We start from the raw sequence: 16610 nt of genomic DNA, 5'->3' as shown, positions 1-16610 counted from the left end.
ACAATCCAACCAAACTGCAACCAAGAAACGAAACGAGAGCCATGTCCACATCACCTCACAGACAGAAGAAACTGGTACAAATACAATTTGTATTTGTATTTGTATTCAATTCGATATAATTAGCTCTACCTCGAAGAGCGAATCCACGATTGATGCGTCCATCGGAAATTTTCTATATGCTTCCTAACACGTTGGATGTGCAAGAGTGGAGACCCGATCGAGCATCATAAAAAATTCTCTTGCACACGCGATAGCTATGATACTATTCACATACGCATCTGCGACGATCTTTCATTCTGAAGTCTTAACTGCTCTCCATTCTCGATTAGGGCTCTCACAGTCGGCAAGGCGAAGGGGTCCCCTTCTTCAAGAACCTTCAACACAGTACCCCCTCCGGTGAAGAGATAGTACTTGGGGCTATCCAAAGCTGCCTGGTACAATCCCGGCCACAAGCTCTTAAATTCTTGGAGTGTGTCTCCGCCACCGAAGAATTTCTGAGCAGTCGTGTTACGGTCAATGGCCTCGTCCATCTTACTGGTACCATGCCAGAAGGCGGGCATCATGCCCATGACTGCGTTAACGAAGATCGTCATCGCAGACTCCAGAACCTTGCGCACTTCAGGGGTTTCGAAAGAAGCAGGGTCCACGTCTACGACATAGCCGTATTGCTGCCCTCCCGAGAAATCCTTAGTGTTGATTGTGCGATATTGGCCCTCGTATCGGCCGGAGAGTGTATCAGTTTCCACCAGCGAAGGTAACTCAAGGATCTTGTTCTCTACCTTATCCTGCTCCACAAGAACGTTTGCCAATTCTATGTCGGATTCCTCTATGCCCTTCATTCTGACGTTATACTTTGCGCAAAGAAAGGTGTTGTAGACTACTCCACCGAGAATCAGAACGTCCACTTTCTTGTAAAACTCGGTCAGAGGGCGGATTTTTGTGTCGTACTTGGAACCCGCGACAATGCTGACGAAAGGGTGCTTTGGCTCCAGTATTTCCCTCACATGAGTAAGCTCAGCCTGCAAATTGCAATAATATGGCGAATATTGAATCAGAACAAGCTCCACAATCTGAATATGGTGATCAAACGTTGCCAAAGCAGGAGGGTCATAATTAGCATTTAACCAGAGAGATGATCCAACCTGCATGCAAAGGCCGGCATAAGAAGGCAAGTACTTGGTGATATAGTATGTGGAAGCGTGGGGTTGCCATGATCCGAAGGCATCGTTCACGAACACATCTGCAAGCCCCGCGAGTTGCACGACAAACCGCTCCATGTTCGCACCTTTGTCTTCCTCTCCCTACAAACAGTAGCACCACGTTCAATCAGTCCACCAGAAAAGAAAGAATTGTACCCGCAGTGATCAACAAAACGAAGAGACTGGAGCAGTTAAGCCCAGAGCCACTCACAGAAAACCACCGGGTGTTGGGCAAGTAGATCCCCCCTATCTTGCGGTTGCGGAGGTCATGAATGAGCCAGTTTATCGACGTGTCGATGTCATGGATTCCTTCCTTCTCTGTAACTGGGAACTGCGGTACTGCAAATTTGATTCGAAGCTTACGTTGTAAGTAGGCCACGACGGGATCCACAGACTCTTCCTTCTTCACCGTCAGAGTTTTGCGTTTTTTGTTGCAGGGTCGACCAATGTGAGTCATGATGATGAGCCGTCCGCCTCTCTCGATGATGTTATACATTGTCGATAGCGTGACATCGATCCGGTACTGGTCCAAAATTATTCCTAATCGAACACAACAACTGCACAGAGTTCTGAACAAGGAACAGCTCGCAAATTATCATCTAAATTGACCCCTCTGCAATGACGGAATCAGCGAAATCCATTTCTATCACAAACTGAAGCGCCATGAATGCGGATTATACGATAACCTGAACCTCGGCACACGATCAATCCTCTTTGATGTGTTTGATGTCATCACTGATGCTCAAGCTGAGATTACTTCCAGATTAATACAAGTTCGTTTTCAAAGGCGACAGTGTTCTTCGTGAGAGATCAAGAAGCTTACAAGTTTGAATTCAGAGTCAATCGAAAGCTGCAAGTGGTGATGAAACGTATCGGTACTACCTTTTTTCAAGACGTTGTGATCAACACGGAGGAGGACAACTTTGTCTCTAAGGTCGGCATGTTGAAGCACAGGCAAGCGGGAATCCAAGTGCATGGTCTCTTGACCTTCTTCGACACTGTAGCCTACCTTGATTTTCCCACAGTTCGAAGTGTGTTGTCCTGGCATGTAGGGCTCCATTTCTCTTTCCCCTCAATTCCCCAGACAACGTCTACCTGCTCAATCCTCAGCAATCTAAAACAACATACTCCCTCTCCCTCTTGATCTGTGCACGCCACCAAAACTGAACTCCTCCCGAAAATCGCTGAACTCTTCACACAATTGTTCTCGTTTAAAATGAAACCCGCAAGAGATGACTAGTCGTAAACACAACGGCGACACCAAAGCACGCCAGTACTCTTTGACGTCAACATCAAGTAATCCTGATCCATCATCACTTGAGAGATGCTAAGTTTTTTTATCCTTAGAGGGCGTGGTCCCGAGCCTACAAACGTAGTGTTGTTGACAGGTCCAACCCTCCTCCAAATCAGATCAAATTCGTTACGATAAAAGCATAAAGTCATATTACCGATTCATGCTATCGATAAACATGGAACTGAATGCTGATCTGGACGTGTATCACTTCACACTAGACTCTCCTTCACTGTCGTTCACGTCAACCGAATGCATGACGATGCACGATGAGTGCAGCTAGCTTAATTTAAAGTCAAGATAGGAGATGGAAGCGTGTAGGCAAAGTTAACGAGGATTAGAACAGGCTTTACCTTGTAGAAGCCGATCAACAAAGACGCGAGTTTAATCGACTTCCACGGGGTTAGCAAACATATATATGAACTGCACCTGCAAAAGGAACACTGTGTTCAAAGTTACTGAGATTGGAGGTCAGGTACTTGAAATATTGATATGGGATGTCGAGCGAGAGATAGGATCGCAGCAAAGGAAAGAAATGGTGGGGCCAGGCGGATGATCGGCATCGACCAATTCGGATAGCTGGGCCCGGGGTCCCTGTTCCTGACCTATTTTTGTCTGTGGGGTCCAACACCTGAAGCCGAACACTATTACTCTGTGTCTTTCTCCTTCAAACTTCATTCTTTCGTGATTCGTCCAAGTCGTGTGTGAAGTTCACGATTCTGGCCCGCTGCATTCTCAAGAATCTCGCTACACTTTTTGAAAGTCAATTCGCGTGAAAGTTGGAGTGAACCAACAACTTTTGTGAGACAGTTGCAGTGTAAGCAGGAACCAACAAGTGAGGAAGTGAGAGAGACATGCCATCCAGTTGCTTGTTTAAATAAAGCACTTCCGAACTACGTTGCGGTATAACTTGATTTGGGGACAATCTCAAACTTCAAAACTTAGCAAAGTGAAAATTGAGATAACAGTTTGCAGGCTCTCAGTCAGAGTAATATCATGCTTTTATTTCATCACAAAGGTCATGTTGCCGACTGTTATGCTGGTCCCCGAGAACATCTGCAGTCAACACTGCTCTCAAGGCATGGCAAAATGCCTGCTTAGAAACACTGAATGTCTATTGCATTTATATCATTGTAAACATATCATTGCAAGTGCTGTTGCAAGTAACCTATTAAAATTGTTCTTTGTTATAACCGATTAGCCACTTCTTAAAGTTGGGCGCACGCACGACAATTGAGAGGCAATTGTGGGCCGTCCTAGCTCAGTTGGTAGAGCGCAAGGCTCTTAACCTTGTGGTCCAGGGTTCGAGCCCCTGGGGTGGCGATCTATTTGTCAACGTATTGCACAGTTTTGGGTTCCTCTAGAGAGGGGGCAGTACGAAATTTTCCGAGGTAGTATCATCAGGTTAGGATGCGATGAACCCCCCGTAACACACAATCCTTGGGGAGTACAATTAGTTTTTTTATACTGTTTCTGGCATACCTAAACTACAAAATCTATCGGGTGGACTGTAATCTGATAACCCTGCTTGTAAGAGTTACAATTCGCATTAGATTCAAAACACCACAAAGAGTTTCTAACAGTAATTAGGAGTGAATTGAAGATCTCATTGCGTAGGTCTTAGTGGGCAAATGTCCAACCTACATGTCTTAGATGTATCTAGTAAAATCATGTAAATTATTTCGTCAGTGGCATGTTGATTATCATATTTGTGGCTAGCACAATTCGTAACATCACTAGATGAAACAGAAAAATTACCAACAAAATTGTAATCCCATAATTTCGTTGATTTATGTCACAAAGTAAAAGCTAGTTCAGATTTTAATATGAAAATCAACAGTGACATCTATTCCAACCGAAGCTGTGATAGAAAAATAGTGCAGATTCCGAAGGAAAAATTGCAATCTCTTCCATCCTGAAGGACAGCAACACTTCTTTGAAGACCACAGGCAAAGCCATTCATTTTATGAGGAATAACAAAGTGCAAAGTCTGTAGGAACCACCCGTAGACATACTATTATCGGAGAATAGCATCTTTCCAGAATGCCAGCTTATATATCGACCAGTATGAGAATAGCACATCCGCACAAGCTAGTCGTCGAATCATACGTGCTCAGCGAATAATACCATCGCTGAATTCAGATTGCAGGCGATAATCTCTAGAACTAAATGCATTCCTAGATAATTAAGTTTCTAATGAGGCGGCCAATGTTCACATACATCAAATATTTGACTTAAACACCGTGCAAAGAGATCCGCAACCTTCTCGCGAGAACAAGCGTCGCCTACTTAGATCTTTGCCTCATCTTGCGGCGCTTGCGTTTCAGTCTCCTCATACGTTTCTTTTTCCACTGTAACACAAAGGCAGAGAGTAACAACCGTCACATGTAATTCAGGAAGAACACTACAAACAGTACTCTGTACCTAACACCACACAAGGCGTAGAAACGCAGATAATATGTCTAGGACAGCCCACAAGAACAATGTCGGAATTCCAGCTGATAACAAAGCCGAACGCATACCAACAAACAATGAAGGCTTTCCACCAGAGCATAACCCTAATACCAAGGTGATTCATGACCCAACCAAAAGTCTCTTCCCTTGTCGATTATAAAACAGTAACGACTGCTATTCCTGGTGAACTCGCTAACCCAACAGGGAGAAACTCAGATGGAAAACTGACGTTGCAAAACAGGTGTAGTGTAGAGAGGGCTGACCTTAGCCCTCATGGTTCCAAGCACGCTTCGAGATTGCGCCTGTTGATGTGCAACAAGAGAGGGGGGGAGAGTTGAAGGGGTTTGTGGTCCAAATACTGGAGAGCTGAACTGCAAGCCCTAAAATGGATATTATTCTAGGGCCGGCAGGAAAATCTGGGCATCCAAAAGAGAATCAACCGTAGCAATAAATTTGGAGAAGACGGGCATCGATCCCGATACCTCCTGAATGCGAATCAGGCGCTCTACCATATGAGCAAAGTACCCCAGCGGGGTTAAAGTATCGAGGTAAAAACATCGCACAAGCCGCAGATCGAACGGCTGGTGCCCTTTTTCAAACGCGAGAGACGCGATGGTAACGCAAGATGACTTGCTTATTCTGCGTTTAGACTGTTTTCCTTTCGAAAACCTCTGTCTACGAGTGAGAGTTTGGTTACTGCTCTGTTGTTAGCCTGCCCACTACGCTATGTCTTCATCGGAATGTGGTCCGTTCTGGCGTATATCTGTGCTGTGTGTAACTAGAAGTTCTAACCTCTCTCTCCAGCCTTGCCTATTGCCATAACTGCTGTCGATGAGACGAAACAGGTCTTCATCCGTTATATCCGTGTACGCCATGGTCGCGTAAATGTAGAGTTGCAGATCTGGTGCCGTCGCTGTTTGGTGATTTCGAGCATAGTGTATGAGTTGTTGCCGTAGGGAGAGGGTGGCCTCGGGAGGATGGGGGTGTGTGATGATCTGTTGACCGTTTTGATTGCGCCTTTCTTGTTCAATTTCTTTAAACAGCTGCTGGATCCCTAGGTTTAGCTCCTCGTTGGTGGACGTTGCTGTGTCCGTTGATGTTCTTAGACTTGCGGCTGTTCTGAGGATGTTGTCAGAAGAAGACGACGATTGATGATCTGGGGTGGTTGGTGTTGGTTGTCGTGAAGACGGGGATTGATGATCTGGGGTGGTTGGTATTGGCCGTCGTAAAGACGGAGATTGATGATCCGGGGTGGTTGATGTTGGCCGTCGTGTTACCGGTACATGAGGGTGTCTCGCAAGATCTTCGGGGAGCAGGGCTGGAGGTGGAACAAGGTGCCAGGTGAGGTCGTTGGCGGTCCTTGATGAGAATATGTTGCCCACGGTCCAAAGTTGTGTGAATATTTTAATTTTTGTTGTCTGGGTTTCGGGGGTGCTGTTGTGTCGGTGTATATCCCTCCATGCTTCCATTCCTATATGGATTGTCGTCGTCCAAGCTTTGTATAGTACCAGCCCTGTGTGGTAGGGTGCGCGATCTCTGTCAAACGCGCATTTATTGACCCAAATGTACCACAGTATTAAGGATCTCAGTATGAGCTATGGGATATCCGAGGAGACTTTAACTGAGGTTGTGAGGCTCATCGTTGGATGAAGAGCAGGGTTGAGTGGGCCGTAGAGGACGTCGCTCCAGCTTGTGAGTTGCGAGAGCTGTGTGGTCTGTCGGAGCGCATTGTATCTTAGCCATGCTGTGGCTCTATCATTTGAGCTACTCCCCCTGCTTGTTAGCTCTGAAATAGCGACACAATATATTATCTATATTAGACCGATTCCTCTATGGTAATCAAAAAATAATATCTTTCCACCAATCTATGTATGAATCATGTACAACCAATTATTTCTTCAAAATCATTTCATGTTTATTCCAAGTAACCTTTAATTATAACCTAGATTAGGTCTTCAAAACTGTGCACTACTTTCACACTTCTCTTAAGCCTAGTGAGGATAATATTATTTTTTTATATCTAAATATCTTAGAGACCATTTCTCCCTCAACATTACAGGAGCAAAAATTAAATTTTCAATAGAAGCTTTTGCATGAACTATAAATTTCATCTCAATTTGATTTTTACTCTATTTGATGTTGTACCCAAGTACAATAACATACAACGCATCCATAGTTGTGTTCGGTTCTCTTCAAAATCAAATTTAATTACAGTTGCCAACGTCAAATTCACTCCATTTCTTAACCAACAACACGAGCTAATAAAATGCCAACGAATCTGGGATACCCGCCACAAAACATCTCAACCAATGGACAATTCTTTCAAAAGCCTTGTGAATACGTGATTGTGCCTTCAAAGACAGATAAATCAGTATGCTTCATCTCTCTGCGGGGCCGGTATAGAAGCCATGAGCAGCAGACATTCAAACATTATATTCCATTCTATTGAAGCATGCAGAAAAGAAAGCAGATGCCAGACTGGACTAAAACTCACAAGATCCGGAGTGTTGTGCAACATGACATTAATATTTTCGTAGCTTCACATTCATGATTCCATAACTACAAACACATCGAAGAGCCACTATTAGGTTAAGAGTGATACAAAGATCTAGTGAGTCTCCGAAGCATCGGCGCTATGAGGCTATACCTCAGAACGTCGAATCTCACCCACGTTTCTGATCACCTGAAAGAGACGTTCCTGGAAGTCTGTGTAGAATCAGCAGGCTTCCATTCGGGGATGTGTTGATGTATCACGGTTGCACCCATTCGTCTCCATCGACAAACGACAGACTTAGAAATGGGCGGGCCTCGGTATCGGTGAGCTCATGTGACCAGGGGACTCGGCCCGTCTGTTTGGCTCCTGGCCCGAAGCACTTGTACTGCCCGAATATTACTGTTCTGCACATCGTGAACGACAGATCATCGGCATTTTAGTAAGCGAGAGTCCATGTCATAACATACTGTCATTGCCAACTGCAGTCAATCGTGTAGTAAAGGTGATCAACACTCGAACACGAATTCGACAAGCATTTTAATGACAAGGTTGGAAACTAGAGGGAGTTGCTGGGGCCAGAACTTGTTTCGTCGCGGGTCGTTCCAGTTGGACCATCCGGCAGGGACGATGATGTTGTCCATGTAGGTGTATGAGTACACGACGCGAGCGTAGGATCCCCAGGCGCGCCCCAAGTATAAGAGCCCTGACCCTGTGATCTTGCAATTCAGGAACGAGAAGCCTGTTTGCTCTGACACGTTTCCTCGCTTTTGTGCAGCCACTGATCCGAAAGTTGTTCGCGGTAAGGCATGGAGATGGCAGCTCTGGTTCCAAAGGGATCGAATTACCAAACCCACTGAAATCAGTTTGTATCCCTTGTACCCAAATATTACGACGGTTTTGTCGATCATTTACAGGTCAATAGAACTGGACTAAAACTTTGGCATACACTAGTTACCTCGTAAAGAGACCGACCGTTTCCGAAGACGAAGTCAATGGAGCCCTCAATGTAGCAGTCTTTGAAGTAATGGCGGCCCACATGATCGTAGAGAGTATCCTGGGTGCTCATGAACCGACAGCCATAGAAAGCTGCTGTGTCCCCTGTTACACGCAGCGCCACTGCTTGCTTTCCTGCTGCTCCTGCAGCCGGCATGGAAGCCGTATTCTTTTCATAACACCCAAAGAAGAATTATAATTGTTCAGAATTGCAATAGTAATTAGATCCCTCCAAGTTACAGTATTAATAGATGACCTCAAAGCACACAAGTATTTTCATACGTAGGTACCCTCAGAAACACAAACCTTAATTGTGATGTTACGGGCAATAAAGTACTGAGCTTCAACAGCTAAGGAGGCGCTCCAGTAGGTGCCAAGCTTCGCACCTTCCTTGTCAGCGCAGTCAGCAGTGTCATTCCATTGCAGGATTGTGTTGTTCCATCCTCCGCCTAGAATTGTAACATATGGTTTCGACGATGGTACTACTATCTTCTCTCTGCACCATTTTCAATCACTTGGGCTCAGTTTTGAATCCTTTCCTATTGGTCAAACCAGGCAATTCATCGTCGGCATCCAGATAAATTCCAAATACGATCAAGCAGAGATTCTGCATTGTAGAGATTAGATTGACCTCAATTCTCAACAAGGAATTCAAGCAGATGAGGTTAATGTGTATTTACTTGTAGACACCCGGCGCGACGATAATGTGGACTCTACGGTCATTGTTCACAGGCACGTGATCAATGGCAGCCTGCACCGTGGTGAAGTGCCCGACTCCACGCTTTCGATTCACGTAAATAACTGCTAAAGGAGTGATTCGATTCTCCGCGATCTCGAATACACTGTGATCGACGGTGCCCATTCTCTGCACCAACTGGACAAGCTCTTCATCCGGCGCGACGCTGAAATCACTGACTTGTTCTGAGCCGCTAACTGTCGAACCAGGTGTAACCATGCTCAGAAACATGAGCGTAGCAACCACTATTATGTTGATCCAACCTCTGATGTCACACCAACCATGGACTCTTGGAGTATCTCTTTCCTCATGGAGCCCGCTCAAAAATAACTTCGTCATTACTGGTTCCTTGAACTTAACCTCGCAAGTGATGGCTTTCGAGGGACAACAGTCACCCTACGTGTATGATTAATACAAGCGTAGAAGTCAAGAGTGTGAGTCTAGTCCCTAGAGTCTGAGCAATCTACGTTTAAATAGCGCTCCAATTCGAGATGGCGGTTTTGATCCTGTGTCCGCAGCTAGCTTTATACTTGTCGTCAAATTTTCTGGCAACATCTTGTCCGTGACTACACAGTACGTTGCTGGTCTTGTACTTCCAGGGGTGCGCATCCCTCAAGCTGGAACAGTGAAGCCATGGCAAGAAGATCGTTTCAAGACAGTGTCAATTCTGACACCGAATAGTCATGATATTTGCTGCTTTGTCAAACATATATATTTTTTTGTTCTTGTTTTTGTTCTTGTTTATTGTTTTTTGCTTTTTTTGTTTTTCTAACTATGGTGCGCATCCAAGTGGATTTAGAAATACAAATACAGATATGATTTGTTGATCCAGCTTGATTCCTTTACTTTTCGTCATTTGCAGCGCGTGGAGATTTGTTTTGAGGTTACTGGGTCACAGGAGGCGTTTCCGTTGAAAACTGGCGAATTGTTAACTGCTGGTGTTACATGCAGCTACTCTCAGACTTTGCAGAGGAAAATGGAACTACTAGACAGGACCTCCCACATGTGAGAAACACCCAATTGCGTGGTGGTTAATTTTAGAAATCAAATGTGGGAAAAATTTGGTTCTTGTGTACTTTCACCTCGATGAGCTGACGATGGAAGCCACAGACCACGTTGACTTCACAGATCTTAAAGGAAAAGGATTTTCGGAAGTCAACCTACAATTTAATGAGAGTAGGCGACATCGGGCAATGTTGTTGAGCTGTCTTTATCGCCCTTGTGAATTTTTTGGCAGTCGGTCCATAACCATCCAGTCACGGGCAACGACTGGTCCGCTGGATCAGGGTGCCACGTTGCGCTTAATCAATGTGAGACAATTACAGTAAGTTCAGGATTTTGAGCTTCTGCTGAGTTCTTTTTGAATTACCGCTACTTACATAGAGAATTACTAGATCCTTTTGAGGAAGTAGGTGATGACATAAGTTCGCAACAGTTCCTGCAGAATTGCACAGGTTGCACATCACCGGGCAGTAAATATGATACAAAACTTGCCTTCGACATGACGCAATTATCGAGGTAGAACTCGCCTCCGCACCACAACTTGCCAATCCAGATCTTTACTCACCTCTCTACCGAAGCGGAGGCTGCTTGAGAATTAGTTTTTTAAAATGATTTTATAAATTGGTGTTATTGATTTTAATCATTAATAATATGGTAGAAAATTTGAAACTTAAAATTCTTTTGTTACTACAACTTTGAGTTTATTAAATTTCCAACCATTAAGTTTTATTTTAATTTGGAATTAACTATAGTATTTATTAATTTTAAAATTTTAAAGTTAACTCATGTTAGAGTGGTTTTTACAATTCAAACTATTCTATTTCTTTATGCAATAAGTTACTTATTATGTGCTATGTCAAATTCACTATAGAAAATTCTATTAAAATAATTTTTATAATATTTTACACAAATTTTTTAGGAAATTGTTGACTTAGTAGTACACCATCAAAAAAAAAACAAAACAAAACAAAAACAAAAAAAAAATAAAAATAAAAATAAAATCATATTTATATATTTTAAAAAAATATTATAAGCTTTTACAATACTTGCCATATACTTTACATTATAGTAAGTATTGGATCATAGATTTTTAAGGTCAAAATTCTAACTTGAAGCTTATATATTTATTTATAAATTTTATTAATATTTAAATTATATATATATATATATATATATATATATATATATATCTTTAAACATGATTTAAAATGCATAAAATATATACTAGAATAGAGTAAAGTAAAATAATTGCCAAGACATGTGCCTTGAGCCCCTTTGATCTATCTAAATTGGTTGTAAAAATAAGAGTGATGTGTTTCCGAGTATATATATATATATATATATATATATTTAAATAATTAAAAAATAATCAATCAAATAAGATCACTATTAGAATACATAAAAATTTATCACATCTTTTATTAGTCTTCAATTTCTTATTGTACAATAATCTTATGAACCATGTAATAGAATAAATTTTAGAAAAAAAATTAATAAAATAAATATATATATATATATATATATATATATATATCTACAAATATTTAAATTAATTTTGAAAAACTTCATGATGATTTTATTCATATTGAAAACATCTCTTAGCTTATAGTAAGCAATGACTATTTATCACAAATACCTATAATTACTATTATATTTACTTGGTTAAATTATAGAATTAGATATAATAAGTTAAATTATTAATGTCTTGTTGTGAAGCTTCTTAGAAGCTTTGTAAACCTAGATTTGACTTTATAGATGTTTGTAGGTGATTAATAGATTAAAAGTTTAATCTATCAAGGATATAAATCATTAAAAAATTCTATAAAATTAACATATTCTTTTGACATTTAAAAAAAAGAATGAAGACAAATCAAAGATAGTTATAAGATAGAAACTATAATGGCTATTATTAAATATATAAAGACTAGAAATTCTTGAAAAAAGACTAAAAATAAGAAAAGTAATAACAAGATTGAAGAAGGCTTCACTCTTATTTCTATATATACTATCTAACTAAAGAATTATATAAAGATATTCTATAGGTCTTCCAAGACATGTCTAACTTATAAAACAGATGTCTAACTTACAAAGCAAGTTTCCAATATATGTACCACATAGCCAACTTATACAATAAGTGATTAGTATGTATGGCATGTGTTTAACTTATAAATTAAGAAGACAATATATAGAATATTTAGCCAACTTTTTGGCCAAGTTTTTAACCTATCAATCACCTATCAATACTTAAAAAGTTAAATCTCTATCTATATAGCTTATAAGAAGCTTCTCCATAAAATATTATTAAATTTACTTGCTTCTACTTACTTCTACTTAATTCCTCTAATCCAGGTAATTATTAATATAAATATGTATGTCTGCAACAATATCCCTCCTTTTTTTTAAGAACAAGTTCCACAAGAAGTGATAATCACTTGTTAAAAAAGTCTAAGATGCAAAAAATAATATTTGCTATATATTTTAATCTTTATTTTCATTGAAGAGCATTAATATGTTCTCTCAACCATCAATAGTATCTCATACCAAGGCAAAAAGATTACCTTGTTATTTGATCATTAATTATATTATTTTAACATCTTTTAAATAAAATATTTAAAATACTATTAAAAATAGTTTCTACTTCTGATAATATCACCAAATATTAAATGTTGCTTTCAATGTTGTGATACTAAATGTGTTAAATTTTTTATCTATTTAAGAAAAACATGTCATTCTTGAATATCTTCATTTCTATTACGTCATCTTAAAAGCTAAGACAATTTTAATGCCTTTTCTAGTATCTAAGCAAATAATATGTCTTCAGTTGAATCTACTAGTTATTAATTATTTTTCTATTTAATGCCAAAAATATAAAGGAAATATAAATAAAGATAGAAGTCAAAATATAATCTTTATTAAACCTACTTTTTTTCTTGGCAAAAAAATTATTTCACACTTTATTTTTGTTTTGATGGATGTTGTCAATAAAAAATTTAATATATGATATAATATATGCTAGTTTAACAATACAATCTAATTTTTATTTAAATTAAAAATATCTAAAAATAGAATTTAATAAATAAAAATAAAAAATAAAATTTAATAAATAGGTGATTTTATATATAAATCTTGACAAAGACATGCTTCAATAAGCTTAGTAAGAATTTAAAACACATATTGACATAAAATAATTAAGGTTCTTACAATCTATAAAAATAATCACTAGATTAGAAGTATCTTTTAAATAGTAGGATTATTCTTAAAATAAATCTATAATTTCTAAAAGCTTTTTTTTATGGATCTTATAATTAGTTTTGGCTGCTAAAATATTTCTTGAATATAAAAACTTTATGGTGAAGTTTGTCGTAAATTTCCCATTTGTGACAATATTGCAACCACAGCAAAGTCCAATGCATCCATTTCAATTAAAAAATGCATTAGAAAAATCAGTTCAATATGAGATTGATATTGTAATAAAAGCTATCTTCAAAGTTTCAAGTACTACTTTAATTATTTTATTCTATTCAAGTTTATTTTTAAAAATCAAAGATGTAAATAGAATTTTAAATTTTAAAAAAAAATCTTGATAAAGATCCAATAGTAATTAGCAAATTTCAAAAAAATCTTTGACATCTCTTATTTTATTTGAAATCTCTAAATCTATAATAGTTTAAATTTTCGAAGGATCTATCAAAAAAAAATCTTTTCAAATAATATTTTTTCAGAAATCAATTTAAATTGTGTGAAATAGTTACTTCTCTATCTTGGCATATAATCCTTAATTTCTAAGTTTTTGTATTACATAAAGAATTATAAAATTAAAAATCTTTTATATTTTTAGAATAGATTGGAATATTATCTCAATAATAAATGATAAAATTATCTAAAACCTTTCAAAAATATTTTTTATTAGATGTTGAAAAGTAATTGATATATTTATAAATCCAAAAGATGTGATATTATATTCAAAATGTCCATACTTAATTTAAAATGCAATCTTCTATTCATCTCATTTTTTAATGCATACCAAGTTATATACTTCTTATAGATCTATTTTATTATAGAAATATTTGTTATTTTAATTAATCAAAAAGTCTTTATATCATAAATAAAGAATATCTATTCTTAATGGTAATTTTTTTAAGTCTTTAATAACTAATATACATTTGTAGTGACCATCTTTTTCTTTACAAACAAAATAGGTGCTCACATAAAAGATTTTAAATGGTGTACAAAATTGTTGGCCAAGTTCTCATTAATATATTTCTTAAGTAAAGCTAACTCATTTTATAATTAATTGTAGATTGGTCCAATAAGTAGTTAAGTTCTTTCTTAAAGATCAATTAAGCAATTAAAAAGACAATGCTTTAGAAGTATATTTACATTCTTTTCCTCAAAATTATCTTGATAATCCTAGTACTAGCTTCAAATCCTTCTTGAAATCATTTCATCTTTATAAATGGATGTAACATAAATAAAAATAGATAATCTTTCTTTTGCAACATGTATGAAAGTTCTTACATCTATAAATAAGAATTTTATTATTTTAGACTTATAAATTTTTAATTAGCTAGCAAAAGTCTTGGTTATCTATACAAAAAGTTGAGATTATAAGAAATCTAATATATCCAAGATTATACTTTTATAGCCATTATAAACGTAAAATGATTAAATTAGATATAGATCTAATAAAATTAAACATTATTAATTATTATAATTATTTCTTGCTATCTCTATATAAATAGTTTTATAAGTAAAATCTCTAAAAGAAAAAAAAAATCATCTATGATTTTTATATATATAGACTTAGAAAACTTAACTTAAGATATTTCATGTTTTTTAATAAAATATTCATATAAAAAAATAAATTGACATTCTTAAATGTAACAAGACAAAGACTTTGTGATTTTTACATTCTAAACAAATATCTATTATAAAACAAGGTGAGGATTTCGAAGAAATAATAAGATCTTTACAAGGTGTTGTATAAGATTTGAGCCACATTGTACCTATTGTAGTTGAATAAACTTGTTTTTCAATACATTGTCTTCTTTAATAACCATATTTTTTATTTTATTGTTGCATTGCTTCCTTGGACAATATTGAGCAATATGCTTATTTCCTCCACAATATAAGCAAAATCCTTCTTAATAACATTAAAACTTTTTGTTCTTAGTAATTTAAACACATCATATTATTTTGCATATATTCCAATATTTATGAATAAGTTTTTAAAAATTTAGAAATTATTGTCATGACTTGATTTCTTCCTCTCTAACTAAGTCTTTTTCTTTAGTGTCTTTCAAAAAGTCAATTGCTTGAGTAATAAATTATTCCAATGAATCTGCTTTTGACATTATTAATAATAAATATTTGACATTATTTTTTAACATATATTAAAATTGATTGATAATGGCTTTATTATTTCAATCCACATTACAAGTACGGTTTTTAAATTTGATAATATAAATGGTAACTAATTGAAATCTTTATAATAAAAAAATAGCAACTATATATCTTCTACTTTTATTCAACCACTTTTTTTAAAATGTAGTTGTAAACACTTTTAAGAATAAATTTAGATCATATAAAAGTCATAGATTATTTTCCATCAAAGGTGTAAACTAAGAGAGCGTAGTCTCAAATATGAATAGGCCTATAAACCTAACTTTAATAAATTCATCAAAATATTTGAAATGATGTAATCTCAAATAGAGTTCAACTTATTACAAAAATTCTTAAAATTTTAATCTTAATCCATCTAACTTCTTTGGCATACTAATCTTTGTCTCTCTTATACTTATAGCAATAAGACTTTTTAGATTTACTTGAACACTTAAACTACTTACTTCTTTCAATTGCAAAAGTTCTTGATATAGACATTAGACATCATTATTAACTTCTTTCATAAGTATAGAAATAGTATTTCTATTATTGACATTGGTAATATTTGAAATTTCTATCTTAAAAGTATTCACAAATTTGTGAAGATTTGCAATAGTTATAAATCTATATTCACTTCTAAGAGGTGAGCATCCATTATTTTTTCTTTTATATCTATAATAGATAACTTTAACAAATCTACAAGTTGAATTAGAAGAGGATAATTTATATTATCTAATATCAAAAAAAAAGTTTTATAAAAAATAGTCTACTTACTTTAAATTAAGATTTAATGTTAGAAAGAAAAAAATATAAATTTAAAGTTTGATAATTTACAATCTCTAAAATAAAACAAAAGAAATAAAATAATTTAATTATTTCTTAAAAAAACAAGTGTAAAAAATTAGCATTCTTATTAAACTATCAAAAATATGAATTATAACAAAAATTTATAGAAGCAATATATTTTTGTCACATTTGAAGAAAAAAAAATACAAATCAAAGATAGTTATAGCTATATACTAGAATGACTATTGTCAAATACAAAAAGACTAGAGGTTC

General features: G+C 36.4%; 3 protein-coding genes, 1 long non-coding RNA gene and 1 other non-coding gene across 6 annotated transcripts; 2 read left to right on the top strand and 3 right to left on the bottom strand.

Moving 5' to 3' along the window:
* Nucleotides 1–64: 64 nt before the first annotated feature.
* LOC112289291 (uncharacterized) lies at nucleotides 65–2568 on the bottom strand. 2 transcript variants are annotated; one of them, XM_024534396.3, is made up of 4 exons: nucleotides 2082–2568; nucleotides 1411–1739; nucleotides 1143–1301; nucleotides 65–1019 (listed from the first exon to the last, which is right to left on the bottom strand). In XM_024534396.3, the coding sequence occupies exons 1-4, from the start codon at nucleotides 2257–2259 to the stop codon at nucleotides 267–269; spliced, it is 1419 nt and encodes a 472-aa protein (XP_024390164.1). In that variant the 5' UTR covers nucleotides 2260–2568; the 3' UTR covers nucleotides 65–266. The 2 variants fall into 2 exon arrangements, with proteins under 2 accessions (XP_024390164.1, XP_024390165.1); XM_024534397.3 differs by having other exon boundaries at nucleotides 1411–1756; nucleotides 2082–2213.
* Nucleotides 2569–3740: 1172 nt separating this feature from the next.
* On the top strand, nucleotides 3741–3813 carry TRNAK-CUU (transfer RNA lysine (anticodon CUU)). Its single transcript has one exon. It is a non-coding gene; the product is annotated as a tRNA-Lys (tRNA).
* A 694-nt stretch (nucleotides 3814–4507) lies between these two features.
* Nucleotides 4508–6599, bottom strand: LOC149988063 (uncharacterized). Its single transcript, XM_090255028.1, has 2 exons — nucleotides 5208–6599; nucleotides 4508–4841 (listed from the first exon to the last, which is right to left on the bottom strand). Exon 1 carries the CDS (start codon nucleotides 6411–6413, stop codon nucleotides 5664–5666), a length of 750 nt encoding a protein of 249 aa, XP_090111154.1. The 5' UTR covers nucleotides 6414–6599; the 3' UTR covers nucleotides 4508–4841; nucleotides 5208–5663.
* LOC149988062 (uncharacterized) lies at nucleotides 6143–6808 on the top strand. Its single transcript, XR_016505888.1, has 2 exons — nucleotides 6143–6285; nucleotides 6597–6808. It is a non-coding gene; the product is annotated as an uncharacterized LOC149988062 (long non-coding RNA).
* A 641-nt stretch (nucleotides 6809–7449) lies between these two features.
* LOC112290030 (putative pectinesterase 53) lies at nucleotides 7450–9661 on the bottom strand. Its single transcript, XM_024535912.3, has 5 exons — nucleotides 9112–9661; nucleotides 8738–8927; nucleotides 8394–8600; nucleotides 8021–8259; nucleotides 7450–7842 (listed from the first exon to the last, which is right to left on the bottom strand). The coding sequence occupies exons 1-5, from the start codon at nucleotides 9504–9506 to the stop codon at nucleotides 7695–7697; spliced, it is 1179 nt and encodes a 392-aa protein (XP_024391680.1). The 5' UTR covers nucleotides 9507–9661; the 3' UTR covers nucleotides 7450–7694.
* Nucleotides 9662–16610: the final 6949 nt, after the last annotated feature.

Source organism: Physcomitrium patens, chromosome 12, assembly GCF_059467195.1.
Source record: "Physcomitrium patens ecotype Gransden chromosome 12, ASM5946719v1, whole genome shotgun sequence".
Taxonomy (NCBI): Eukaryota; Viridiplantae; Streptophyta; class Bryopsida; order Funariales; family Funariaceae; genus Physcomitrium; species Physcomitrium patens.
The sequence above is the reverse complement of the archived record's forward strand: the minus strand, read 5'-3'. Positions and strand labels throughout refer to the sequence as shown.

Excerpts from the sequence above, each read along its gene's own strand:
- LOC112289291 (XM_024534396.3), bottom strand. The coding sequence starts at position 2,259 with ATGGAGCCCTACATGCCAGGACAACACACTTCGAACTGTGGGAAAATC. Across the intron at positions 1,740-2,081 it reads TCACAACGTCTTGAAAAAAG|GAATAATTTTGGACCAGTAC; the intron begins GTAGTACCGATA and ends GTGTTCGATTAG. Across the intron at positions 1,020-1,142 it reads ATGCCGGCCTTTGCATGCAG|GCTGAGCTTACTCATGTGAG; the intron begins GTTGGATCATCT and ends TGCAATTTGCAG.
- LOC149988063 (XM_090255028.1), bottom strand. The coding sequence starts at position 6,413 with ATGGAAGCATGGAGGGATATACACCGACACAACAGCACCCCCGAAACC.
- LOC112290030 (XM_024535912.3), bottom strand. The coding sequence starts at position 9,506 with ATGACGAAGTTATTTTTGAGCGGGCTCCATGAGGAAAGAGATACTCCA. Across the intron at positions 8,601-8,737 it reads CCCGTAACATCACAATTAAG|AATACGGCTTCCATGCCGGC; the intron begins GTTTGTGTTTCT and ends TGTTATGAAAAG. Across the intron at positions 8,260-8,393 it reads ACGGTCGGTCTCTTTACGAG|AGCTGCCATCTCCATGCCTT; the intron begins GTAACTAGTGTA and ends CTTTGGAACCAG.